General features: G+C 46.8%; 3 protein-coding genes across 13 annotated transcripts in view; 2 read left to right on the forward strand and 1 right to left on the reverse strand.

Annotated features, from left to right (window-relative positions):
• Positions 1–511: 511 nt before the first annotated feature.
• On the forward strand, positions 512–2,926 carry C13h1orf74 (similar to human chromosome 1 open reading frame 74). The gene is made up of 2 exons (NM_001103357.1): positions 512–665; positions 1,111–2,926. The coding sequence occupies exon 2, from the start codon at positions 1,204–1,206 to the stop codon at positions 1,993–1,995; it is 792 nt and encodes a 263-aa protein (NP_001096827.1). The 5' UTR covers positions 512–665; positions 1,111–1,203; the 3' UTR covers positions 1,996–2,926.
• Positions 2,362–27,270, reverse strand: Traf3ip3 (TRAF3 interacting protein 3). Of its 5 annotated transcripts, none has more exons than NM_001014132.2 (15): positions 26,978–27,190; positions 23,930–24,329; positions 21,364–21,511; positions 21,219–21,282; positions 20,970–20,994; positions 20,695–20,724; positions 20,436–20,531; positions 13,762–13,833; positions 11,264–11,404; positions 10,938–11,075; positions 8,259–8,394; positions 7,683–7,745; positions 5,878–5,934; positions 4,569–4,705; positions 2,362–2,669 (listed from the first exon to the last, which is right to left on the reverse strand). In NM_001014132.2, exons 2-15 carry the CDS (start codon positions 24,269–24,271, stop codon positions 2,577–2,579), a joined length of 1,542 nt encoding a protein of 513 aa, NP_001014154.1. In that variant the 5' UTR covers positions 24,272–24,329; positions 26,978–27,190; the 3' UTR covers positions 2,362–2,576. The 5 variants fall into 5 exon arrangements, with proteins under 5 accessions (NP_001014154.1, NP_001416735.1, XP_087437428.1 ...); XM_087581302.1 differs by having other exon boundaries at positions 2,417–2,669; positions 23,930–24,139; positions 26,978–27,270; NM_001429806.1 differs by lacking the exon at positions 4,569–4,705.
• LOC148001892 (uncharacterized) overlaps positions 25,721–27,878 on the forward strand; it is a 53,193-nt gene continuing 51,035 nt past the window's right edge. For 2 of the 7 annotated variants that reach the window (XR_015636306.1, XR_015636308.1), the window contains exon 1: positions 25,741–26,064. The gene's annotated coding sequence lies outside the window, so the exon portion shown is untranslated. Of the gene's footprint in view, positions 26,065–27,878 lie in introns of all 7 variants that reach the window. The other 5 variants (XR_015636305.1, XR_015636311.1, XM_087582016.1 and 2 more) reach the window with 4 other exon arrangements.

The following is a 27,878-nucleotide window of genomic DNA, read 5'->3' on the forward strand; positions in this document are numbered from 1 at the left end:
GGAGGGGCAGGGAACAAGCTCAGCTGTTAATGGCACTTGCTCAGCAGGCTGGTTTCCTGAGTTCAGTACCGACTCGGACCCACTTATAGGTGGAAGCGAGAGCTGACACGGCGCCATTGAGCACGTCCACACAATAAGGCGTTTTTAAAAACAGGCGTAAATATGCATAGTCTTGGCATACCTATCAAGTTCAGACTTTAGGTACATTAAAAAAAAAGTTTACAGCATTGCCTACAGGAGGTGTGTCCCTGCTATACGGCGGACTGACAGCAGGAGGTCCCGGATGCTTCTCTCCTCTTCCGCCTCGCAAGGCCGGCCCGCAGCTGCTCTACCGGAAGGGGCGGATCCAAGATGGCTTTACCTCCCACTCAGTCCGCGGCTTTGCCAAAGGTTCCGGCTTGAGGTCGAGCTCCTAATGACGTCATGAAAGGGCGGAGTAAGTCAGTGTGCATGCGCGTCAGACTGTTTTTTCCTGGGCTTCTCACATCCTGGGTTTTTCACTGTACTTACTGTGAATGGTGCGTGGGAGAGTACTGGTTTCTTGGCCGCTGGCGGGCAGCCGGAAGGACTTCCTGCGCCCCCGAACCTGCGGCGGAAGTGCAAGCCTAGCGTCTGGAGGCAGAGTGCTTCCTTTAGTAACTAGTCTAAAAAACTCGAACGCATGGGTACGTGTGGCTGTTGGGAGCGTTTCTTCCCAGCAAGTGCTCAAATGGCTCCAGTTCCAGCCGCTTTCACTTACCCGTGTCTCAGGGTGTGGCGGTGGTTACTCCGCATTGTAGCTAATGCTGGTTTGATCAGGCGGCAGTGAGAATTTAGTAGAGATATGGGGAGTTGGCAGTGGAGAGCTTACGTTTAGAGCCCAGAGCCCTGTTTCAATAGGATAGTTTTGGGAGAAGTGCTAACTTTTGCCAAAGCCTTCCAGTTGCTGTGAGGTTTGAATCCCAGGGCATAAATTACACCAGGTAAAAGTTAGAAGCGAAACCGGAGACAATATAAATGTGGCTAGAAGCACGATTTCAGAGACTTAAGTCTGCCAGAGAACTGTTGTGCAGCACTGGGGACCCCATCTTGACAGTATTAACGATTTCCCCCTTACCATATTGTTTCTAGGATCTTTCTCAACTGTTGGAAGCTGAACTGGGACTCAGGGAAGGAAACTGTGGCAAGCTAAGGAGGCCATATGTCATGTAACTTCCAGATCTCATGTCAACACCAAGCCCTCAGCTGCTGGTGGCAGCTGCTCAGCGGACTCTGGGCATGGGGAAGAGAAAATGCCCACCTCGAGCTACCTGCCTTCACCTAGCAGGAGAGGTGCTGGCTGTGGCCCGTGGGCTGAAGCCAGCTGTACTCTATGACTGCAACTCTGCAGGGGTATTGGCGCTCCAGAGCTATCTGGAGGAACTACAGGGGCTGGGCTTCCTGAAGCCAGGACTTCACATTCTTGAGATTGGAGAGAATAATCTCATCGTCAGTCCTGAGTATACCTGTCAGCATTTGGAACAGACACTGCTTGGTACTGTAGCTTTCGTGGATGTTTCCTGCTCCCAGCCTCATCCTTCTGTCCTGTCATTGGACCAGCTCCCGGGCTTGAAATCTCTCATAGCTGACATCATCACACGTTTTCAAGAACTGCTGAAGGGTGTGTCTCCTGGAGTCTCCTACAGCAAGCTACATTCCTCAGACTGGAATCTCTGCACTTTATTTGGAATACTCCTGGGCTATCCCGTCTCTTACACATTTGACCTGAACCATGGAGAAGGCAACTGCTTAACCATGACTCCCCTGAGGGTGTTTACTGCTCAGATTTCATGGCTGTCTGGTCAACCTCCAGTCCCACTGTACTCCTTTAGTGTTCCAGAGAGTTTGTTCCCACCCCTGAGGAATTTTCTAAGTGCCTGGGAGAAGGAACTCAGAACCCGATTTAGGGCTCAGAATGCCTTTGCTGACCTCAGCATTTCCTCCGAGGTGGTCACACTTCCTGCTGTGGCCCTCTGAGTTAATTCTGCCAGTTGAGAAGGTATCTGAATGGTTATCTCTGGGTGGAAGATGCCAGCTAGGATCATTCTAAGAATGGGGAGAATGTTGTGCAATCAGCTGACCACATGTGCAAATGGGGGTGTTGTTGGTGTCAGCAGTACGACCCCATCTTTAGGTTAGGAGTTCCTAGGTCCTTAGCAGAGGTGCCTGTTTGTTCTTCATTGTGTAAGAGATAGAAGAGTGGGAAAGGAGCGTTGTGGAGACTTAAGCAGTATACCCTTGGTGGTGGCCTCCCTCCGTGGATAGTGCCTTAGAGGGAAGGAGAATAACTAGGTAGTCTACATGATTATGGAACTGACTGAATCAGGGTATGAGACCATGCTGTTTAAGGGCCACACTTGTGGTTTACTTCTCAGGAATACACAGCTCTAAAGAGCAGTCTTGTGAGGCAAAGTTTATTTACAGCATGGTGGGAAAAATAAAGCTAGGGGTCCAGATTCATTTGGAGGGAAAACCTAAGCTATAAAGTACCAAACCTCAAGTTTTTTCATGGAGTTGTTTGCTTCTGAATTTTACTTCAGATAGATGCCGGGAGTTCTTCAGATGACCAGGTTGCCTTTGTTTGCCAGGAACACGGCCAGTGCTGTAGCAATCACCACCACCAGCGCTGGGAGCCATTGGCTACACTGCCGCTGTATGGGAGGAGGTGGAGACAAGAGAGGGCAGCCATGTCACTTCCATTGAGATAAAACCCGTTTACTAGTGGCCTAGAGATTCACATCTGACTGGGGACAGATATTTAAATGCTGCTATGAATAATGGAAAGGTGGAAAATAACTCAACAGAATAACACTCTCTTTGTGTGCCTCAAATAGTTTTGTGGTCCTCCTCTGCCCTTGTCATTGTGTTCACAATAAATCAAAAGAATACGCTTTCATGCTTGAACCAATACAGGCTGAGTATCCTTTTTCTGAAATGCTTGAGATTAGAAGTCATTTAAATTTTGTCTTTTTCTCTCTTTTCCCTTCCCTCCCCTCCCCTCCCCTCCCCTCCCCTCCCCTCCCCTCCCTCCCTCCCTCCCTCCCTCCCTCCCTTCCTTCCTTCCTTCTTTCTTTCCTTCTTTGTAGTATTTACCAGTTGAGCAGACATAATAAAAAGACACCCTGAATTTCAAATGCCCGGAAATCATTTGAAGCTTTTGGGCATCACGCTTCTGTATGCATAGTGTGTTCTGGATCTAGAACATGTCAGGTTTCCAGAGTAGGGGTGCTCAATCTACTGTCTTCCAGACTCAAGAGATACAGAAATGGGTTGGATAATAGGCAGTGTTTCTTCCGTGTTTGCTGTATTATTGGCATAGTGTAAATCAAATGGAATGGGACAGGACAACCAGATGTTGGTGTGGGCTAACATATTTTATCTGTAACACTGGGTTTCAAAAAGAACTACCCCACTGTCACGCAGGGCTGTAGAGGAGGATGGCCCCTCTTACTCTGGGAGCTGGCTCCTGGCTGTGGCTCAGCGCTTCATGACAGTGATGTAGCTTTCACAGACAGGAAAGGTACTTCTCATTAAGGATGTCTAATTCTGAATGCAACTCTCTACACTGGTGAGAGCACAGAACTCTGGAAGAGACTGCCCTGAGTATCATGCTCCTTCACTTGTTTTGAGTGAACCATTCTTCTCCAATTTTCTCAGAGATTTTAGTCTTCTTCCTACCATATAGCTTATCGGGAGTATGTTGAGTTATAAGATTGGCCATGATGCATATTACATTTTACATATGAAATGCTTTCAATTTCTTTTACATTATTCGTTGTTGGTGGTGGTATGTGTGCAGGTGTGCATGTGTGGAAGTCAGAAGACTACTCTTTGAGCCACTTCTCCCCTGCTACCATCTATATGGTAGGTTCCAGGGATTGAACTCAAGGCATCAGGCTTGGCAGCAGGTACCTTTACTTACTGAGCCAGCTTGTTGGCCCCAATACATGTAAGTGCTTTCATGTGGCTTTTTGAAAGTGCTTTGTATGTGGGCAAACTATTAAAAAAAAAAAAAAGGTTCTTCAGCACAAAAGACCTAGAAATAATAGGAGGACTAGCCTCTCTTTCTTGGAGTCTAGTTGGTTCTGCATTCTTCCAAGGGTGTGTGAGTTTGGAAGAATGTTCCTAGTAAAGTGTTATTTAAAAGATACAATGTAAAATAAAGCATGCTGATACTTAGTATATGACAGAATATAAGAAGTGAATGTGTTTACCAAATGTTTTTGTGCTCTGGTTCACTTCCTAATTGGCTACCGATATATCTTTTAATAGGAGTTGTTACAAATTAGGAAGGGGAAATATTGCAAGTCAATCCAAGAGCAGACATTTATACAAGAAAATGAACACTTGTGGTCATCCAGTAACAATTTAAGCTTGGAAGTGCCCGCTTTCTAGTTGCCTCCTAGAAGGTTTTTCTGCCCCACCCCCATCCCATCCCAATCTAGATGAACCCTCACAATCTGGATGAGCACTGTCTGAATGAGCCCTCATATTCTGAATGAGCACTGTCAGTTTAGATGAGCCCTCAAAATCTGAGGTCACCATCTCACCTCCTTTTCCTTGGCCTGGAGCTGATATGTCTCCTTTTGTAGTTGGTCTCTGAGCTCCTCGACTTTCTCCTTTCCTGTACCCTCAGGCTTCACTTCATCAAAGGAGAGCTTTGGATTCCACACAGGCAAACCCTGATCTAAAAAAGCATCCAGATTCTCAGTAACAGTATGGCCTGTGAGGGCTGATCCTGACCCTTCATGAGAGCCCTAAGAATTTGCAGAGTAGGGAGATGGTGTGTTTGTCTATGGCTTCACTGAATGGAGTAGAAAGAACATTCTGCATTAAATAACACTGGTATGCTGGCACAGTGGCACATGCATGCTGTCCATCTCAGCAATTGGAAGGCAGAGGCAGGTGGATCTCTATGAGTTACTGTACAGGCAGAGCTATATAGTGAGACCCTGTATGGAAAATAAAACAGAACTAATGAGAGAATTCTGGTGTATCCTGTAGCTAAGACACAGCTAGAGTTTGGACTCCTTGAGGCAAGGGTGGCATCTTATTTCTCTTTATATTTGTCTCCATTTTCTTTGAATCTGATACTTTTTGTGAATGTTTACAGATTGAAATGGTTTTCATTAGTCATATACTATCTAGTTTCTCAGGTAGGTTTGCTTAATGATTCCCTCCGTATCCTTTGCACCCTCATTTCAAAGTCTTGAAGATGGAAGTCATTCTAGACCTGCCTCTTGATACTTTAAAGCTGGGTTCCTGCCACCTTGTAGTCATAGTTTTGCTGAAAACAGCACTGGACTCAAGTTAAGTTCTGGGCTATTGCTTTAGTTCAGTTGTTAATTTATATTATCAGAGCTCTTTATGTTCTTATCCATGCTGTGAGGACACACTCATTTCTACATTCTCCTGTATTACCTATGTGATGAGAATATAACAACAGACTCTGTGTTGTGGATGGCTGAGGAGCCCCTGGAGCTTCTCTGTAGCTGATGAGTCCTTGCCAAGCTTGGGCCCTGGAATGGCTAGGGCTAAAGTGGGAGGACTCTTGCATGCTGTATGGTTGGGTTGAGAAGTTGGATGTTATTTGTAAAGTCAACTGTAAAAACTGACATGAAATCCTGAGTTCAAAATCAATTTATTGAAGTGTTCAACGTAGACACACATTTTCAGAGAAAGTGGAAACCCTTCCCCACGGCTGACTGAAGTGTCCAGGCCAGTGGTCATTTCACAGAACGTTCTCCTACCTCCCTGACTCACAGACTCAGAAGTGGGCGGGAACCCAAGAAGTCATGTAGTCCTTTCCCCAGCCTTAGGCAAAGAAAGAGCAACTTTAGTGGGAGGAAATTTGCTGACCTTTCTTTAAGAGCTTCTCCTGTTCTCGAAGTTGTAAGGATTGATTCTGAAGCAGACCTATTGGAAGGCAAAAGGCACTTGTTTGTCTGTGCTGGCAGACTTACCATAAAGACTCATTTCAGACATTGGCTTGTGGCCTCCGTTGTAAAAGATTAGTTACCATGTGTTAGGGACTGGAGGGTGGGTGTTCCTCAAGATTTTTGTATTGAAGTTTTAACCCCTTTAATGTGAACTTCCTTGAGATGGAGTCTTTCAAAAGGTAGTTGATTACAGCTAAGAACATTAGGATGAGCTCTCGTCCAGATGTTCTTAGAAAGGGAATATTTACACCCACACACGCTCGCTCCAGGGACAGTGAAGTAAAGATACTTGGGGGAGGCTTGGAGCGCCCTTTACATCAGAAGGCGCTAACCCTCTGGGCAGCCTGACTGTGGTCTATAGCCTTCAGAACTGTGGAACAGCACTTTTTTTTTCTTTGTACAAGTCACCTAATCTGGTACTTCCTTATAAATAAGCCCTCCTTATGTCAGCTTCTGCCATGGCTCTGAATCTCTGCTTGATTTACCTTAGAAGACGGAACACGTTCCCAGGTGACGTCTACAAATGAGTGACTAATTTTACCTTTAACCTGCTTCTATTTTTTTCCCTCTGTAGTAGTTATTGTGACTTCCCATATACTGATTTTCTTTTTTTCCCCATGGAACTTGGACTTGCTTAGAATGGAGTTTCCTATGAAACTATTACTTTTGCTCATTGGTATACTTCAGTGTATATGTCCAGGGTGCCTGACTCTTCTGTAGGGGATCAATGAATGCTTACTTTCTGAACCACTGTAGTGAGAAAGATCTAAGTGACCTGTTCATGTGTGTTCCACAGAGTGTATAAGAAAAGAACTATCTCAGAAAGCATAATACTTCTTGAAAGTGGGCAGTTCTGGGGCCTGGGACAATGGGTAGGAGTTCTTGCTGTGCATGCATTGGGACCTGACGTTAGGAAAGTTATCATCCTGTAAAAAGCTGGGTGTGGCTGCCTGTTCTATTACCCTAAAGCTATTGGTTCTGGGGACAGAGAAGGAAGATGGCTGGGACTTGATGGGTATCCAGCCTAGCTGGGAAACAGTGACACACCCTTTCTTACAAGATTAAGGCAAACAGTAACAGGAAAGATACACAACACCTCCAGCTCCCTTGACTCTGCATATTGCATGGGTGGCACACACGCTTGAACACACACACACACACACACACACACAAACACACACACACAGACATACCAACACACACACACAGACACCTACCACATACAAACGTACCAACACACATGCACAAACACATGCAACACATCAACACACAAACACACACACCTACCACACACAAACACACCGACACACACACCAACACACACACAGACACCTACCACATACAAACATACCAACAAACATGCACACACACATACAAACACATCAACACACACAGACACCTACTACACATCAACACACACACACACAAACACACCAACACACACAGACACCTACCACATACAAACACACCAACACACATGCACACACACACACAAACACACCAACACACATACACAAATAGAAAGGAAACACAAAAACAGATGCCAATATATAACTTGGGAAAGAAACAACTATATAACTTGTGGAGAGCTGTGCAGATAACCCCCCCACCCCCCCAAACCCCTAGCAGGAAGTGGGCTCCAGAATGCTGGAAAACAGGACACACTAGAGCCTGGAGGCCCTCCTTCGAGTGCCTTCTCTGGTCAGGAGTGAAAAGGAAACTTACTCTGTAGCTGTTGAACTCTGCTCATCAGGGCTTGTCTCTCCTCCTCGGACTTCTTTAGTTGATCTGAAAGGGAAAGGATACCAACAGAAATAGGAGAGCACCACAGGGTGGAAATGAGAGGTAAGCCCTGTCCTCTTCGACCTGGGAGTGTCAGGTGTCTTTCAGCTCTGAAGGGAGGGGCCAGCATTCACACAGGAACCATCACAATGTTGCTAGTACACACACTGGTGGGTCTTTCAGCCCACAAAGGCACGACACGGAGGCCTTCATCCTGCCTGTGTTTGTACTAACCTTTCCCGTTCAAATTAGGAATAAGGCCTTTGCATGTGACTAGTGTGGGAGCAGCTGTGGTCTGGCCCACAGGGACAAGCTGGAGGAGAGAGCATGCACAGCCCTCAGATGAAGCACAACTAATGTTCATTTTGGTTGACTGACATTTCCCTGCGTTTCCCTCAAGGAAAAATGGAATCATAGGGCCAAGCAGAAATGAGGACCAAAGCCTCTCCACAGCCTCCTTCCTCTGAGCCTGTTCAGTTGTGGTTCTCATGACCCTGTGACCTTAAAGAAGAGGGGTACCTTGTAGGTCCTGGGTTTCAGAGCTCTGCTGCTCTCGGTCTCCCTGCAGGCTCTCGAGTTTGGTCTGCAGCTCCTGGTGTTCATTTTCTAAAAGTCGTAGGGCCTGGCTCATCTGTGAGTCTCTGCTGTCTGCTCCCTGCAAAGAGGAGGGGGAGGAGCCACAGAGGAGCAGGTCAGTGTGGCTGGAGATGGAGCAGAGACAGAGCAGGTGCCGTGGGACAGGACACAGTAGAACTTAAGAGATGAGGTGTCAGGAAATGGAGGCTTTCCCCTTCCCTTTGTCCTGCTGTATCCTGCATGTTTACAGCAGTGCCTCTGACTTGATATTTACAGGGGTATGTATGTCCTGATGCCTCGGCAGATCTCTACATCAAGCCAGAACTTTTCTAGGCATTTTACTTTCTTTTTAGCTGGACATGATCAGTTGTTGAGGGAGGGAAGAGTTAAGGCTATTTTCACAAAGAATTAAGGTTTCAAAACCTCAAACACTTTGTCTTAGGCATGAAGGGAAGAAGAGAGTAAAGGTTAAGGTGGATGTCGTGTGTAGCCAGTAAGATCTGTGCCTATAAACGTCTCACACCCTCTTTCATCAAGAATATTTTCCCCTGATTGCTGTTTGGGGTAAATTACAAAGATTGGGGTAGATCTTCAAAGTTTCACACTTAGTGTGACACCTATGCTTTAACTGAACATTTTGGGGAGCCTCACCTGGGGTGCCATATGTGACTAGAGAAATTGGGTCTCCTCTCTGAGTTCTTAGATTTGTTAATAAAATAATTTAAGAACACATCAAGGAAACTTCTCTTTGCAACAGATGGGAGACCACCATAGAAAACCACAGCCAATCAAAATGCATACTTGAGGAGCCAGGTCTCAATGAATACAGCTATTAAAAAACTTCATACTTGAGGCTCAGGGAACATTGCAGAAGAGGGGGCAGAAAAATTAAAAGAGCCAGAGGAATAGGGAGTTTGCTGCAAGATTGTGTCTCCCAGTAATGTCAGAAGCAACACCCATAAAGTCTCACCAACATGGCTACCCAAGTGTGAAGCGAAAAGGAGGGCACCAGTGGGCATGCCAAACAAATGGGGAAAACCCCACATGGCCTCAACCCTACACAGAGCTCTATAGGAAAGCTGGAAGCAGGAGAGGTGGTCTTCCCCAGGGAAGAACACACCAACTGGTTGTCCAGGGTCAAGTGGTCAGCCCTGAAGACATTCATATAAGTAACATATGGACCCAACAGGTTCTATTCAGGAATATATATGCATGCACACACCTGCATACGGGAATAATTGGTGAAAAAGAGGCTCTGAAGGTGAAAGAGAACTGGGAGGGAGAGAGGGAGGGTTCGGAGGGAACGAGAAGAAGGGAGAAATGCGGTTAGAATCTCCAGAGTAAGAAAGATTGTTAACATTAAAAATATTAAGAACAGATTCTGAAGAAGACTAGAAACAAGACAAAACAAAGCCTCCCGAACAATAACAATGCTGACAGAAGCAGACTGGGAATCCTGTGAATTGCAGCAGCTGCCTGGAAGACAAAGGTGGAGGAAAGGGGAAGAAAGCCATGCCTTTTGAGTTAGCAATGGAGGTTTGGCAGTTTGGCAAGCAGCCACATGGCAAAGGGGATAGAGAGAGTAACTTCAGAGATGAGGAGCGAGAAAGCCCAGAGGGTTCTGGAAGCATACCTAGGCTTCCGCAAGTGTTAGGAAGAAAGAAGATAAAAAAAAACAAACAAAAAAACAAAAAACAACAACAACAACAAAAAACAAAACACGTAACACTTGTTCTGAGAAATTGGGAAGAATAGGCAGGCTTGACCAAGGAGCACGGCTGTGGCTCTGTGAATGACTACTCCAGGGGCAGGCTTTCTGGGAAGGTAAAGTACATTATCTTGCTAAAAAGAATAATTATTCCTCCTTCTTTGGCATGGCTTAAGGTGAATCTGCCTTCCTAAGGGCTGGTTCATTAGCCCAGAAGATTGACTGGCCCAAGTGGATTAATTCTTATGTTTTAGGAAGCTTGGAATGTTAGGCCTCCACCCAGGCCAGAGGAAACACATGTAAAGTAATTGCTAACCTGAATCAAGTGCTTATATGTACCAGAGACTATGCTACACATGTCGTATGGGTAGTCACATTTAATCCATGCAACAAAAAACCCTTATTTTGCTGACGAGGAAACAGGCTTATGGAAGTTAATTAGATTTTCTAAGGTGGCAGATTGAAAGTATAGGAATTTTTGATACCAAGAATTTACTGTAATTTGTTAAAAAAACACACTGTCAGGCTGTGTTAACACCTGTAAATAAACCAGTAATGTCTATTGTGTGCAAAAACAGTGGGCAATTGTGCGCTGGATGTCCTGCTGGGATGGTGCTTGAATAGCGTGCAATTGGTAGGCTGATCAACCCCATGAATGTTCCAGCCCAGGCATTTGTATTTGGTTAACGTCTTTCCAGTGGGTACTTAGTTCATTTGCATGGGCAGTGTAGGCATTCCCGCTAAGTACACATTTATAATTCAGAGCAAAGCGGTGAGTTTGGTGCTGAGTAGGGGGTGGATGAAGACTTGAAAGCTGCTTGTTACATGTATCCAGCCTTTGCCACCCAACCCAGAAGACCCCTTTCTCAGCAGACCCTTCTGCCACTTCCTCTCCCGCTCCCGGGATCTGGTACCTGTAGTTTAGACTGAAGCACATGCAGTTGGCTCTCCAGCTCCCTGTGCTGGTCCCCTAGGGTCCTCCAGTCCTCCTTAAGAGCCTCGTACTGACTCTTCCACTCCTGACACTTCTGCTCTGCCACAGCCAGGGACAGCTGAGAGAGACCAGAGGAGAGAAGTTTCCCAAGGAGCAGAAGCTCAGAGAAAGGGAACACACTGAACTCCTCAAGTTTAAAATGCAGGCTGAATTTGAGGAGCAGGCTCCCTGCAAGTGGTGGTTGGCTCCCTCGCTCTGGGAACTGCTCCCAGGGTCCCAGCCCCAGGAACCGCACAGCATCTCCACCTGCGCCCTCTGCAGTTGCTGCTCGGCACACATTTTCTCCTCCAGCACTTTCTGCAGTGATGCCTTAGCCTTCTGCTCGTAACTGCTCCTCTGGTTCTCCATGTCCAGCAGTACCTTTTTCATCCCCCAGGGGGAGTGTTTCTGTAAATCAGAAGCAAGTCAACAAATCCACGCGTGTTGAACTTCTCCCTACCCAACAGCAGGGATACATGTATGAGGTTACTGTAGGTCTTGTACCCAGGATAGAGAAACCAGTCTTGTGATGGACCTTTTCGTCAGGCTGGAGCTGAGCAGAGGAGAGGCTGTCTGAGAGGTGCCTTCCATTGGTTCGGCACTTCTATCACAGCCTTCCTCTCCATATGTAGCCTCTGCTGCGCTCCAGACTAGAGAACGCACCAGTTCTGTTAAATCTCACTAACTTCTCTATCCTCATCTCTCGTGTCTCTTTTTTTTTCTTGCTAAGTATGGGCATATTTGCATTTAGGAGAACGGGGCCCATAATTTTGGAATTCCCAATAATTACCTCCCCTCCCCTCCATTGCTCTGCTCTGTGGAAAAATCTCTCTCACTCCACTGGAAACAGTTTCCAAGCAGGGAATGCACGGCTGTTCAAAAGGAAAAGGCCTCAGGGATTTGAGGACTTGGTGTTCTAAGCATTTACATTAGATGTTTCCCCTGGTTTTAGGACCAAGGAAAATCCCCCCCAATCAGATAAGATAGATTTGCAGATCCAGTAAAATGTTGACGGCCTTTGTTACCTCCCCTTTTTGCCTTGTGATTTTGGGGAAGGCAGGCAGCAGCTTTCACGGTCAGTTCTTATCCATCTGGATAAGTCGAGACAACAAAGGGGAAGGGGAGGGCGGTTAGCAATCATTTAGTCTCACCTCAGGATTGTCTAGAATTTTGTTTTTGTATCTGAAAGGGTACTCTGCTTTTTGGAATTTTCATTAAAAGTCAAACCCAAGAGTGACATGTTGAAGTCAAATATGGCGATGTCCTAGTTACCAGATTTAATAGTACTGATCATAGGTTAGCTTCATTTTCAATTGAAAAGTTAATAGACTACATTGGCATAGTTTCTTCTATCTGTGACTCCAGTCCTGGGAAGGCTGGTGGAAGGGTCACAAGTTCAAGGTCAGCCTAATAACCACACCCTTCTCAACAAATTAAAGATTTGCATTCTAGCTTGCATGCTGGTCACTTACAAGTTTGGTTGGCATGTTTTAGCTAAGAACCTAACAAAGCAGCCCACGTTGTCGAAAACAAGCAAACATGAAGACCTGGAAACCTATAGGTGAGTGAGTGGTTTTCAGCTTCCTCATACTACAGCCCTTTAATACAGTGCCTCATGCTGTGGTGAGCCCAGCCATCAAATTACTTTCATTGTTACTTCATAACTGTAATTTTGGTGCAGTTATAATTGTAATGTGCACATTTTTGGAGATAGAAGTTTGTCAGAGGAGTCATGACCCACAGGTTAAGAACTGCTGCTATGGACAATATAAACTGTTCTCAGCTGTGTAGGGAACTACTGACCCCTCTGGCACCACATGAGAGAAGCACACCCATTCCCTCCCTACTTACGTTTCCTTCAATATTTTTTTTTTTTCCGGAGCTGGGGACCGAACCCAGGGCCTTGCGCTTCCTAGGCAAGCGCTCTACCACTGAGCTAAATCCCCAGCCCCTCCTTCAATATTTTTTACACGCTCATACACACACACACAGACACACGTGTGTGCTTGTGTGTGTGTGTGTGTGTGTGTGTGTGTATGTGTGTGCACCTGTCACAAACAGAGTGTGTGTACAGGTCAGAGGACAACTTGTGAGGGAGCTGCAGATCTTTCCTTCTACCATGTGGACCCCAGGGATTGAACTCAGGTTGTCAGGTTTGGTGGTAAGCACCTACTAAGCCCTCTTGCTGGCCCCTGCTCTTCCACCTCCTTTCTCAATATCTCTCCACCTCTCAGGGGGACTGATTTTCTTTTATTGTAACCTAGGAGTAGGCCAAATCTAGAGACTGTTGAAGCTGAACACTAACGTCACAGGAAAGCCAGGCTTCACTTTCTTTAGATCCTTGAGCCTATTGCTTCCTCAGGGTTGCTGCTAACAAACAAATAAACCACCTTCCTCCTGAGATGAAAATCCATTTGTTGTTTGTTTGATTGTTTGCTTGTTTGTGATTTCCTATTATACCCTCTTCATCTGTCCTCAGATCGGGGTCTGTGGAGACTGACTGTGTGCTGTGAATCTTTACCAGAGGCTTCTGTTTAGTGTTGGAATTCCCTCCCAGGTTACAAAGGCATGCATGGTAGGACAAAGAAGGGACAACTGGATGTGGTTACATGGCCAATTAGGGACGTGACACAGACAAGCACAGTGAGGCAAGAGTTAGTGTGCGAATCTCCTTTTGGTAGCCTTTCTAGAAGACAGGGCTAAGATTCAAACATTTTTATTTTATCGAAATTAATGTGCTAGAAAGTGGTCTCCAGAATGCTTACCTGCAGGCAGGTGTAGAGCTGGTTTTCTAGGGATCTTAGTTTGCCCTTCAGTTTGTCTTCATTAAGCTGTCCCTAAAGTAAACAGGATTAGTGAGCTAAGGCAAAAACAAACAAACAAACAAACAATGCAAAGAGGCTAGCTACATCTCTCCAGCCCTGTCCCACAGCCAAAGCTTGGTGCTGTGGAGTTGAACCCTCCATGTACAGAGATGGCTAAGGTGCTCTGAGTGGAAGTGGGCCTTCTCCCTGACGGGCACAGGTGATCCAGACTAGCCCCAGATCCTCATTGTACCTTAAGTTTCTCTAACAAATGGCAAAGATAGTAAAGAAGGCCATAGAGAGGGAGGGTCTTAAGCTGCCCCCACCACATGCTTTCCTGGCCCTCATCCTGGACCTGGACCTTTGTCTGTAAATCACAGGCACACGGCTAAAAGAGGTCTTTGTTCCTGGGGAGAATTTATTTCCTCCAGCTCCCTGTTTGGAGTTGAACTGCATTCACCCTTCAGGTGTGTATGCTGCTGTGAGCTTCAGTACTCTACCTAGAATGGGAGCAGATTTGGAGGTTATGATGGCTTGTATATGCTTGGTCCAGGGAGTGGCACTATTAGGAGGAATAGCCTTGTTAGAGTAGGTGTGTCACTGTGGGTCTCCTGCACCATGTCTGCCTGTGTGCTGTCATGCGTCCCACCATGATGATAATGGACTGAAGCTCTGAACCTGTAAGTCAGCCCTAAATTAAGTGTTGTCCTTATTAGAGTTGCCTTGGTCATGGTGACTGTTCACAGCAGTAAAACCCTGACTAAGAGGTACACCTTCAATGAAGTTCAATGCAATCAAATGAATTCTAGTCTAGTCTACTGGTGTTTTCCTAAAACAAGACCAGAACACCAGGGTAAACTGAGGGAAGATCATGGAAGACCAGATGGGCGTTGGCAACCCATGCAGCAGGAAGGGAGACTGGTACTGGTGATATCTTGATTTCAGGTCCCAGGACAGTGGGACTCTCGGTCATGGCAGTCTTTGTATTTCACACCCTTCATATCCACTAAGGTTAGTTCCTAGAGTCCCTCAGAATGCTCAACTCCCTTGTATATAAATGTGTACATTTATCTAAGCATGCGTAAATATCTTCCTATATGCTTCAAATTGTCTCTGACTCACTCACAGTACACTGGAAATACCATGTAAATGTCAGTGATAATGTATGGACTTGGGACAAATGACAAGAAAGACAAGAAAAACAGGATTTTTTTCTTCCTTTCAGTTATTCTCGATCCAACATTGGTTGAATCTGAGGCTTTGGAACCTTTCGCTGTAGAGGAGTGACTACTGGTGTGTGTGCACTTCCCTGCTGGGCAGGGCTCCTGAGAAATGATTTGAAAAGTGAGACACGAACCTACAGATATGAAGCAGAGTAGATGTGGGCCAGGGAGGGGTAAGAGAGCTTCTGGGAAAGTCACAGAGGTATTCAGAAGCTGAGTCGATCTAATGGTCTGTCCCTGTCCCACTCCGTTGAGTCCAGGTCCTGAGGTGCCTCATGGCACTTTAAGGTATCCCTTGATCTAGGACCAAGTCAAGAAACTTAAGCAGAAGTACAGTTCTGGTTTCTATTCTTGTAGCATTTCAGATACTTTGTTGATCATTGTACCTGTATACATTGTAGCATTTCAGCTGCTTTGTTGATCCTTGTACCCAGGTGTGTCTGTCTGGAGTAGCAGGGGGGCCAGTAAAAAAACTATGTTTCTTAGAGATAGGGCGATAGGCAGTTAGTCTGTAGTGGGTTTCATTTTCCTTCATTGACTTGTCCACCCAAGTCCTGTGGGACTCTTGGGAGGACATTTCTCCAGGTCTGGATGTTGTGGTTCCTGGTGTCAAACTAAGCAGTTCTAGCACTCATGGCTAAAAAGACTAGGGCAGAAGAGAGTGTCTGGGATGAGGTGGCCCTCCCTCTCTGAGAGTCAGGGTGCCTGGGGAAGGCAGGAAGTGGTATCACACAGCTCCTGGTTTGATCTTATTTGTTTAATTCTTCTAACTGTAGGGACCAGGGGAAGCCCCCACCCTTTCTGCTTCCTGTGTTACTCAGCTGGGCCTTGCAAAGCAAAAACCTTTGCCAAAAACAATTTTTTAAAGTACCTCCTACTATTAATGTTTTTCTCAGCCGCATGTGGGAAAGAGTAGAGAGAAAGGGATTTGGCATTTACAATAACCACAGGGCTTGGGACCAATGAAAGAGAAGGACAAAGGCTTCCACTGTTCAGGCTCAGGGGTAAGTAGTAGAACAGCTGCATTCCCCAGAGGGGCCTGTTCACTGTCAGTCTGGCGGCCCTGCACTAATCTGGCCCCACCCTGCCCTGCTCTGCGTTAGTCTTCCCACAAAGTGCATGCACTTTTCTTTGCCCAGACTCTACAGTACAGAAGCCAGCCAGACCCACCAAGTTTAAAGATTGTCTCCTTATAGCTTGGAAGGAACACAAGCCCCAGACGGTATCCTTGAAATGTCCTCTGGGTGCCTTCCTATTCTGTAGTATCATGTTCATTCAGTATTTTCCTCTTCCAAGTGTTTATGTATCTCAGCCAACCCCCAGATTATTTTTCCATTTATGTTGCAATACAAGACAATTTACAGTATCCCCTTTCAAGTAGGAATAGGGACTACCACCCAAGTCTAGGGCATGAACAAAATCTCTTGTCCACAGCCCTGCCTTCCCAGACTCCCTAAGGCAAGCAGGAAAGTCCCAGCCAACTTGCTGCAAATGGAGCACACGGTTTCCTGCCCCCGACTCTCCCATTGCTGACGCCAGTGTTGGAATATCTGAGAAGCTCTAGAGCTACAGACCTTACCCCAGGAACCTGGGGCACCCTGGAAAGGCCACTGCTGGTGGAGGAAGGCAATGAGGAAGCCACATACACCTGATGTTGGTCCAAAGGCTTCAGATCCTGTTGCTGTTTGGTCATCTATCTCAGCTCTGTTTCCAGAAACACACCTCACCACAGAAGCCCCTTCCCATGAATCATCTCTTTCCTAACAGCTTGCATAGGGTGTGAAGCCTATCCCCACTGTCAATTCTGCTTTGCAGATCTTAAAGACCCTGTGCTCCACTCCAGCTTCCTCTGTAGGCAGAACTACTTTTGCTCTAGTAATTAGACCCAGCTCTAGGTTCTCAGCAGTTCCTACGGTTGTCTTCAGGGGCACTGACTCTGGGGTTCTCCTGAAGATCCCGCCCTGAACATCCTTGCATGAGAAACTGGAGATTCATACGTGGATCTGAATGGAAAGGACAAAATGGACACTGGACTGAAATCTGAGTCCCAGTTCTGACCTCCTTCATTCAACTATTTTCCGAAAATCACCAAATGGGGTCACAGTTTGATGGCTTACTGAGGCTGTCTCAGGAGGGGTGGTGCAATTGGAAGTGTTTTGTTTTGGGAGAAGCAAGGGTTCTCAAATGAACAGTTATCAATGAATTTTCTTAAATACAGGAAGCTGGAAGCTTGGGGTGGGAGAAACAAGAGGAGTGTGTGTGACTTGGAAAGGGTGGGAAGATGGGAGAGAGGAACTGAGATGGAGCCTGGGGTAAAATAGTACCTTCCCCACACTTATGATAGAAATGGCTTTAAAAAAAAAAGACAGGGCCTCAACACATAGCCCAGGCTGGCCTGGAGTATGGAATCCTCCTGTCTCAGATTCCTGAGGTCTACACTAATAGCTCTTACAGTGCCTCATTCCTACTAAGCACAGTTGATCTGGGCTTTCTAGGCTTCTGTAGGGCCCCAGCCTTCACTCAGCTGAGCCTTTGATTAGAGAAGCTCTGAACACAGACCAGATCACTCCTTTCAGTTCAATTCTGTAGTGACCAAGTTCCTCCAAAGACAGGCAGGGGTTTCAACCTGGGGGGGGGCATGCAGTCTCATGGACCATTCCAAAACAAAATGTCTGCTGTGACACACATGCACACACACACACACATACATATGTATTTATGTGCGTTTGTGTGGTTTTTCATTAAATCTGAGGTAAACCTGAACAGAAAAGGTTCAAGTCTGCTATTCTGAAACAGTGAGAGAGGTCCTTGTGTGGTGCTGTTTAGACAGGATCCCTTCCTGTCCATTGCTTTGGGCTATACCCAGTCCTCTGCATACCAGGGCCTGTAAAAATTCTAATTCCCTAAGTGCTTTCCTGCTTCTCCTCCGTATCAAGCTACTTCTGAACTGGCAAGCTCCGGCTCATCCTATAAGGCTCAGCTGAAATGGTCTCTTTGCACAGAACCTTCCTTACTCTACCTCAGGCTGAAGAACCACTCTCTTTTTTTTTATGGATCTCACTGCACACACATTTGCAGCCTTGTCTCACTGGCATAGTCTGCTATGACTCCTCCTTGCTGGACTGTGAGTCTTTCAAAGCAAGGGCTCTATTTCCTATTGTTCCTGAAGTCTCAGCATAGAATTGAAAGTCACTAAGTATCTGCAGAAGGGGTGTGAGAGATGAGCTCAATTTAGCTCAGTACCGGAAACCACCTCAACATGACCAGCTGCCCGGCTCAGGCTCCTGCTCTTCCAGTGGAAATGACTTGGCAAGTGGAAGCCTGACCTGAGAGACTCCTCACTCCAGATCCAGTGACTGCCTTGCAGAGTGGGAGTGGTGGTCTTCTGTGTCACTGCAAACTTCTGGGAGTGTTTTGTAACTTCCTGTTTCACTTCTTTAAACATAACCCTTCCTACCAGTGAGATGCATGGGGGCCTGGAAGCCTGGCGTTCTGCCTCATCATACCTGCTGCCTTAGGCTTTGGTGACACCAACCTGCTTATCATCTGCTGAGCACATGAGCTCCTGGAGGCTCTTTCAAGGGATCTGCAAGGTTTCTCCCTTTCTAGCACGTGTCTCTGTGACACTGAATGCTTTCAAATACTTTAACTAAAAGAGTGAATCACAAGAATTTAGAAGCAAATAGAGTTTAGCTGCCTTCTGTTCGGCTAGATATTCTAAATATATATTGCAAATGCTGCTTCTTTGCTTTTGTCCTTTTGAAAACAAAGTTCTCTATTAAAAACACGTGTTGGTGAATGATGCTTGACCATTATTTCAAAATTAATAGTTCTAAATTTCTGTTTTAATTTTTAACAAGGTAAGTTCTGATACATGTGTTTGGTATACACCCAAAGTTCTTTGGAATTTCTAGTTAAAAACTAGTATAAAGAATCCTGATATAGGGCCTGGAGAGGTGGCTCAGCGGTGAAGAGCACTGACTGCTCTTCCAGAGGCCCAGAGGGAATTTAATTCCCAGCAACCACATGGTGGCTCACAACCATCTATAATGGGATTAGATGCCCTCTTCTGGTCTGTCTGAAGACAGCTATGGTGTACTTATAATAAATAATATAACCAAGCCTTGCTCTGGCTCTTGGGTATCAATCTCCTCTTTGTAACTCCGTCCTTGTGTCCTCCTTTGCCTGGTAAATGCCTGGTAACTGTCCCTGTGCCTCTGGCTCCCTTTTCTGGAGTTGCCTGTTCCCCCCTGTAGTTGGCTCCACCCTGGAAGCATTTCTTTTATTTCCCATGTCTTTGTATTATTTTGCATGTGTATCATTTTCAAAACTATGAAGTCTCTAAAAAGCAGAGCCTGAGCCAGATATGGCAGCACATGACTTTAATCTCAGCACTTGGAATGCAGAAGCAGGTGCATCTCTGTAAGTTCAAGGCCAGCCTGGTCTACGGAGTGAGTTCGAGGCCATCCAGGGTTATATAGTGGGACCCTGCTTTAAACAAACAATCAAAAGCATGTTTCTTCTCAAAGAACAAATTCCCAGTACTTGTTAGCAGGGACATGGCCTTTGGCTGTCTATTGAGTGAGCAGACTGTCATTAGAGACCTGAACTTAGCTACATGGTTATGCAACTATGGGCAAGGCCTTGGCCCGTCATAGCAAACAGAAGATCAGATGAGATCACCTATTAAGTCTTCTCTATTCTGGCCCCCATTTCCAGGCTGAGTATTGTCACAGGCTGGCTTGTGCGAATCTTGGTATGGATCTGCAATGGTTAAGTTTGATTGTTTGCTTGATGATGTTTAGAATCATACTGAAGACAAACCCCTGGGTGTGTATCTGCACGGGAGCTTCTAGATTGTAGAGATGTTTAGACCCACCTGCAAAGGGGCTGTCCCATTCCATGGGCTGGGCTTCCCGATGGGGGAAAGAAAGGAAGGACAGCCAGCTAAACACCAGCATTCCTCTCTTGGCTTCTTATCTATGGATGCAACCTGACCAGTCGCCTCACAGTCCTGCTGCCATGACTCCCCTCCCTACCATGATGGACCATACTCTAGAACCATAAACCAAAACTGTCCCTTTCTTGGAAGTTGCTTTTGTCGGGTATCAACAGCAAGAGTAACTAACAAACACAGAATCCAGCGGGAAAGCCCTTGACTTTGGCAATACTCAGTAACAACTGGCATTTCTTTCTTCCCACAGGTTTAAGGGCAGGCCTCTGTCTCCTTTTGGTTCTGGGTCTTCCTTAGGTATACACTCACTGTGACCCTCTTGACCTCTACATCTGAGTATCCCCACCTTTGCCTCTTCCCAATGACGCAGACCTTCCCTTGTTAGATGGTATGCTGAGAGAAATGAGGTGGCTATGCATACAAGCCGGAATACTTTTGCCTCAAGACTTTACTCCTACCTTCCAAGAGCTGTCAGAGGCCCGGATCAGGGCAGGCAGGAGGTCCTGGAGAATCACCATTTTTTGTTTTAGGATCAGCTCCCTTTGTAAGGCTTCCTAGAGGAGGAATGCAAAAGGAAAGATTAACTTGGAGGAAGAGTAGGTGGAGAGTTCTCTCTCTCTCTCTCTCTCTCTCTCTCTCTCTCTCTCTCTCTTTCTCTCTCGTGTGTGTGTGTGTGCGTGTGTGTGTGTGTGTTTGTGTGGTCACCATGATACTTACTTTGAGGTATTCAGAGAGTTGAATGATGTCCTAGTGAGAGAGATGAAAGAGATAATTCAGGAGGACTTTGGTGTAGAATCAGAGTACTGGTGGGCTCACATATAGCAGATCTCTTTTGCCTTGGATCCTTCTGGCCCCACATCTATGCTGAGGACCATCTAGTCATCCTGGAAGAAGGTGTCCCTTCACCCCAGCCTGAGTTTATCGCAGAATCCCAGACTGGTAGAGCTTAGGTGCTGTCTGAGCCAGACCCCTCCAAATGAAGGTTCTCTTACCTTGTCTAGGACGGCAACTCCACAGCTGGGAAGAGAAGGAAAATACGACAGTGGGTCAAAGGATGAAACCTGTGAGCAGGCAGGATGTCAGCTGCATCTGGCACCTCTGCTGAAGTATAGTGGTGTGGGAAGGACTTTTCCCTCCTCATTCGGGGTGGGCTCGGTGTCCAGGAGAGGTGTTCCAAGTAAACACTTGGAGGAGTAGATGAGATGTGAAACTTTGGGGTCAGGAACATAGAAGGAACTCACTTGGTTTGCTGACTGGCATCATTCTTTCTTGTTGGCCATGCCTCTTCTGCCTTTGTCTGAGTACCTGAGAGATGAGAGGATGATTCAGCATCCAGGGGAGGGATGGGGGAGCTGGACTGCCATTGCAGGTTGGCTGTGCTCTCACCCTGGTGGTGTCTGTGTGGCTTCATGGTGTCAGAGTCCTGTGGTGGAAAGGCTCTTCCATGGGAAACATGGTGGTCATCCAGATCTCTCTGGATGCCTGAGGGGGGATGACACAAGGCTGGGAAAACCTCGGAGCATATCCCTGTTTCCTGGAAAGCAAATGAAGGATGAAGGATGCTGAATGCTATTCTGAAGGGCCTCAAGTTTTCCAGACAACTGCAGAAAGAGGGACCAGGGGCTGGGGATGTAGTTCAGTGATGGGGACTTGCCAGGCACGTACAAGACCCTTGGCTCCATTCTCAGCATTGGAAAAAAAATAGTAATCGCATCTGTGTGCACTGAGCGGTTTTCCTGAAACTCACATGTTGAGATTCTAACAGTGTTGGGAAATGGAGCCTTTGAGAAATACTTATGTCTGAGTGTGGGGCCCTGATGAATGAGGTTAATGCTCTACCAGAAGAGCCATGCAGGAGCTTGTCTCTCTGCCTGCTCTCTCCCCCATGAGTGGACACAATGTATGACCATCTGCACACAGGACGGGTGTCCTCATCAGATTCCAGACACCCTGGAGCCTCGAGTTTGGGCTTGGGCTTTACAAATAGTGAGAAATACCTTTCTGGGCACAAGCTATTCTGCCCATGGTAACCTGTCATGGCAGTTTGAGCAGTATTTCCCACCTAGAAACCCCACTGGTTCTTTCTTGTCCTGGACAGAGAGAATGTCTCTTCTTGGTCAGACAAGGAGTCAGTCTTGCTTCATTCTCTGAATGAAGCTATATGCTGATTAAGAGGGAGAAGTGGTCAGAGACTTGACAGTAGTCAGATCTGGCCTTTTCTAGGCCTCAGAGGTCCTAGAGGGCCTGCCTGCCTCTCCTTAGAGCCACAGGACCTTTGAGCTTTCCCACTGAAGAAGACAGAGTAGGGAACTTGTTTGGGGGATGGGATGGTGGTGCTCATAGGTTAGTCTGCTCTTTTTATCTTTTCTTCTATAAAATAAAAACGTCTATATTGATAATTCAGCACTAAAAACCCAAAGAGTGTTTATGGGATTCCATCATGGGCTGACCTGATAACTGTAGGCAGGAAGTTATTTCACTGTTTTCTGTTCTATCCTTCATAGCCTGCCCCCCTCACCCAGGCCTTGTTACCCTGTAAGCAGGCAGCTGGTTCTTTTGCAGTTATGTTCCTGGCTGGTTGTTCTGGGCAGTTGTGTGGCAGCCTCATGAAGGGGCCAGAGACAGTATAGTCAGTGAAGTGCTTGGCTTGTAACCATGAAGCTCAGAACCCATGGTATGTTTTGTTTTGTTTAAAAAGCCAGGGTGGTGGTGAGTGCTTGTGATTCCATTGCCAAAAAGGTGGAGCCAGGCATCTAGATCCACTCAGTATCAAAAAACAGGGAATGATACCTGGAGTGAACCTTTCGATTTCACATATAAATTCATGGGCGTGCACACACACACACACACACACACACACACACACACCCACACACACACCCCTGCTATATGAAGTACCTATTCTTGGTATGTGTGGCAGTAGCCAGTGTTACATGGACCCATTCCTCTCCTCAGTGTGCTGACAATATAGTGGGATAACAGAGTCTGCTATTGTGAACACTGCTCCTCCTAGGCCATGCTAATGGACTTTCTGTACATTTATGCAATATTAACCATGCAGACCCAAGAGAGCAGAGGTGGCCTGAGTTGCCAGAGAAGGCTGATCAGATGAGGCTTCAGTTGGGTGAAGTTGTTAGGACTGAAGTGTCACAAGAGAAAGAGAAGAGTGGGTGTGAAGCGTTATTGGAGAGTTAAGAGGGTGTGCGTGTGTTGTGCATGTGTGTGAATGTAAGTGTGTGCGCGTATGTGTGTGCATGTATGTATGTGTGTATGTGTGCATGCCTGTGTCTGTGTGTGCATGTGTATGTGTGTGCATGTGTCTGTATATGCATATGTGTGGATGCGAGTGTGTGTATGTGTATGTATGTATGAGTGTATGTGTGCATGTGTCTGTGTGTGTATGTATGTGTCTGTGTGTGCATATGTGTATGTGTGTGCATGTGTCTGTGTGTGTTAGTGTGTTTGCATGTGTGTACATCCATGTGATGCATGTTGGGTTATAGAACTGGGGATGTGGCCCAGTGGCCGAATGCTCACCTACCATGCATAAGGCCTTCAGCATTGAGAGAACAAAAGGAGCGCTGCATAGAATCTGATTATGATACACCTGTAAACCCAGTTCTCAGGAAGGATAATGAATTTGAAGCCATCTTGGATTATATAGCAAGGCCCTATCTCAGAAAAAAAAAACTTATACCAGTTAGTTTTGGCTTGAAATTGCACAATTATTTCCATTCTTCCAATAGGCAGGTGTAGGACTCCCCCCATCCCTCAAAAGAAGTTAAATAAAGACACCACAGAATCTCCAAAAGAGCAATGGTCGATGGCTAAAGGAAACCTGTTTGTATGCTGAGGAAGGGGCTAACAGAAATCGATTGTTAGTGACTTTCACCCCTTGTACCTTGCAGACCCCCTACCCCTGGGCCTGGAGCAGTGACTCGTCATATCGCACCTGCTGTCCAGGGAAAGAGGTCCTGTTGGCTCCAGGCCCGGACTTCTTGAGGATAGACACTTGGCCTGTTCCTCCATCTGTCTTGCTGGAGGGCCTTTGCTCCCTGGATTGACCTTTCTTCTCTTCTTCCAGGTTTCTCCTTCTGAGGAACTGTAGCTGCCGAGCTCGCTGAAGGTGTTCCTTGTGTTGAGTCCGCAGCACCTTCCCTGGCTGGCGGCAGGTGGTCTCATTGCGGCGGCGGCGGAGGCTTTCTCGGGCCTCCTGACGCCGCTCACACTTGGCCTCATAGCTCTCGGCCCACCGAGCCAAGCTAGGGAAGGACCTGGAGTTTGAGCCGATCATGGTGGCCTCCCGAGCACCTGTTGTGCTTGGCTTACTTTCCTTAGACAGCTGCTTGGATCTGCCAGATGCCAAGAGGGAGGAGTCAAAAGATGGGCTGAAAACTGACAGTCTATCTCCCTGGGTCAGGGTAGGAATAGTACGGGGCTCCATTCCTATGTGTTGAAAACCTAGGGTTAGGACTCCCAGGCATGAACTGGTGCAATCCAGGTTTCCGGTTTCCTCGAGCGCTAATCTCCTAAAGTGGACGGGTCTCTCTGGAACCCCTTCCTCCGGACTAGATGCCTCTAAGTGAGGGAACACGAGGAAGAAATAACAGTGGCCACAATGAACCTCAGCCACGTGCAACTGTGGACAGCCCGGCCCACTTTATCTCCCAGTCTAAAAAAGAAAGATGATGTCATCTTTACTATCTCTTGCTAAGTGACACTTCTGGAGACCTAGCAGGATAGCCACGACCCTTCAGGAAGTGACCTGGTTTGTGACTCGCACTTTCTGTTCCACGCCTAGCTCTCAGCAGCCATCTTGTGGCTCTGGACTGGCATGACCTAGGGGAAACCTGCTCTAATTCCTCCATCACTCCACCCCGACCTTCCTCTTTGTCATCTACTGTGTATCTAGTGCTGGGGTATCTGACTCTCAGCTGCTGATCAAGTCAGTCAGTTAGCTGAGAGCCTTCAAAATGCTTGGTGTTGGTTCACTTCAGAGAATCTGGCTCAGGGGTTGGAGATTTAGCTCAGCGGTAGAGCCCTTGCCTAGCAAGCGCAAGGCCCTGGGTTCGGTCCCCAGCTCCGAAAAAAAAAAAAAAAAAAAAAGAGAATCTGGCTCAGAGACTCAGAGGGGGAGGCTCTGTTCTCAGGATCACCTCCCTGCCAGGCTCAGTCTGGTCCCGAAATCTGCCATCTAAACTAGCAAGCATGTGAGGTGCTCTCAACAGGAATCCTACAAATTGTAAGAAACAAGACAAGAAACCTGTATAACAGAAAGTCCCCAAGAAACAGTTTCCAGGACAGGCCTCGTGCCCCTCGAGGTGGCCTTGCCTGGCATCCATATAGTGACCAAATCCTCATCTTCACCCACCTGCTGTGGATTTGGGTAGTCTGGCTTATTTAATAAGGCTGTTTATTTAATTATGTAGAAAAGGACTCAGAAAGCCTACACATTTTCTGTCATAAATGAATGTATAGAGGAGACTTGGAATTACACACATGCATACTCTCAAGCCAGTGCACCTGACTATTCTGTCTTCATTGGAAGAAGGGAACCCTTGCCTTGGGGCCAGACTATGACTCACTTCCAGGTTGTCAATACCCACCAAACAGATATGTGTGGGTGGGTGGGGCGGTGAATTTGCTAAGCCTCAGTCTTCTCATTTATGAGATGGGGCTAAAACTTCCCTTGAAGAGGCGTGAGTCTTAAAAGACAACACCCAACACCCACACCATATATCTCATACACGGCATATGATAAGTGACAGCTTTTCAAAAACAACAGATATAAAAATGTTGTAGACATCGTGGCTGGCGCTGAAGTCTTCACGGCTACCAAGAAGACTTGGTGCTGTGAATCAAATGCCCCAGGCAAAGCCAGACTCTAGATTGAGAATGTTCAGTTTTGCCCCCTCATTCCCTACTCCCTTCTCTCACTTCTGAACAGGGCTTGTAGCTCCATCTTGGAATAATTTAACTGCTGTGGTTCCTGAAGTCTCTGGGTTTGGGTTACAAGGACAAAGCACTTCTCTGTGGTCTGGACCCAATCATCAACTCAATTCGGTCAGAGAGGGAGGCAAAGAACAGGTAGGTGAAGAATGGATAAACCATTATGAATGTGAGGGCTTAGGCACCCCACTGTGGGGCTTCATACTAGAGGGAGCTCCCTGGGTTGCGGATCCTCCCTTCCAGATGGGCAGAAGAAAGGTCTGATGGGTGGAGGGCAGGCCTGTGATGATGTGTCTTCCTGTTCTCCATCTAGCTTGTCTGTCTGTCCGCTGAAATATGGCTTTTTTTACCCTTTGCATCATTAGGACTTAATGATTAGGAAGTTGCAACAGGAATGACTTCCTAGACAGAGGAGAGTCTCAGGACCCATAGCCTTCTACATCTGCTGGTGTGTGACGTGACACTTGTATGGAACTTCTAGGATGGTGGGATCATGCTTAAACACAAGAAGGCTTGTGGAAGGTCTGATGGGCTATAAAAAGGGAACTGTAGTTCAGAGAAAGGTCACAAGGCTGCTGCCTAGGATTTTCTGTAGTTTCTGAGGTACCCTTTGCCAACATGAAAGGGCCTAGTTAGAGCTTGGAGGCAGGGCTAGTACTGACTAGGGAAGGCTCTCCTTCCTGCATGAGAAGACAGCAGGGCTCTGCCCCTCACCTACAGACGTGTTGCTGAAGGAGAAGGGCCTGTTACAGAGATCCCTGCATGGAAGGGATTGGGAAAGACCATCTAATTCCTGTCACAGATGCCAAGCACACCAACACCAAGCCATGGGACTCACATCTAAACCAACAGACGGAGCAGAGTCAGGAGCCATACCCCGTGGTTGCCCGAGGACTCCAGCATAGGACGCCTTTTTAGTCATACAAACCCCAGCAAGTAAATTCTACCACCTGCTGCTATGCTGGAGGCTGGCATGGCTGAGCATATTCTGCCCCACCCTAAGTCAACAGGCACAAACCTGGATTCCCAAAGCATTTTCCTCCACAGTTACCTCAGGTCCCAGGCTCTGTCTCAAGTGTCTCGGGAGAGCCTTCGGCCCTTTCTGGGTCTCTCTGGTCTCAGATGGTGGGGAAGCTTTCACATCGAGGTCCTAAGTCCCCTCAACATTTTCTTCTTTCTTTCGCACAGCAGCAGCCTGCTGAAACAGGAAACACAAGCCACAGTGTTCACAAACCTCAGTTCCTCTCCTTGCCCTTAGCAATTTGAAGAGGGCCCCTGCACCCTTGGGGCCTCCAGGGCTGGTGAGGAAGTCCACCCAGGCACCCACTCTCCAACTACCTGATTGGTCTGCTCTCCGGCAGCTTCAGCCCAATATTCATTTCCTGTGGTTGGTGTTGTAGCTCCGTAGGTAGAGGGCTTTACTCGCCTAAGAAGCACAAAGCCCAGGATTCCATCCCTAACATTGAAAGTCAGACCCGAAAACCCAACACCCAGGAAGCAGAGGCAGGAGAACCAGGAGGTCAAGATCATCCTTAGCTACACATTGAGTTCAACGCTAGGCCGAACTACATGAAACCCTGTTTTAATTTTTTTTTTTTTTAAGGATTACACAGGGATGAATTCTGGGGCAGATCCAAACCTTGCCACTTTTGTGGTAAGACCCAGGAGGGATGTTCCTCATACTATTAAGCTGTTTGGAGTCTCTCTTTCCTTTGGGATGTTGGCATTGGGTAGTTTCCTGTGGTCTGAAGGATCTGTGTGTTTTGTGAAGTTCCAGATCCTTGAGGGCATCCTGGGTTCATTTCTTTGTGAGGCAATGTGGAAGGGGTGAAGTATGGGTGACCAGAGGGCAGAAGGCAGGCAGCCAGAAGAATCTGAAAAATCCCAGTGAGTTGAACTAAGAAATGTTGGGAAAAATTAAAGTGGACTGATGCGTTAAAAAGAAACTATTA

The sequence above is a fragment of the Rattus norvegicus genome, chromosome 13, assembly GCF_021556685.1.
Source record: "Rattus norvegicus strain SHRSP/BbbUtx chromosome 13, alternate assembly SHRSP_T2T, whole genome shotgun sequence".
Taxonomy (NCBI): Eukaryota; Metazoa; Chordata; class Mammalia; order Rodentia; family Muridae; genus Rattus; species Rattus norvegicus.

Bases quoted from the DNA above. Each gene is read 5' to 3' on its own strand.
- C13h1orf74 (NM_001103357.1), top strand. From the start codon at position 1,204: ATGTCAACACCAAGCCCTCAGCTGCTGGTGGCAGCTGCTCAGCGGACT.
- Traf3ip3 (NM_001014132.2), bottom strand. From the start codon at position 24,271: ATGATCGGCTCAAACTCCAGGTCCTTCCCTAGCTTGGCTCGGTGGGCC. The intron at 13,834-20,435 runs GTAGGAGTAAAG...TGTTTACTTTAG, and splicing joins CCTCTGACAGCTCTTGGAAG to GGACAGCTTAATGAAGACAA. The intron at 2,670-4,568 runs GTGAGATGGTGA...CCTCCCATACAG, and splicing joins TCCAGGCCAAGGAAAAGGAG to CGGCAGTGTAGCCAATGGCT.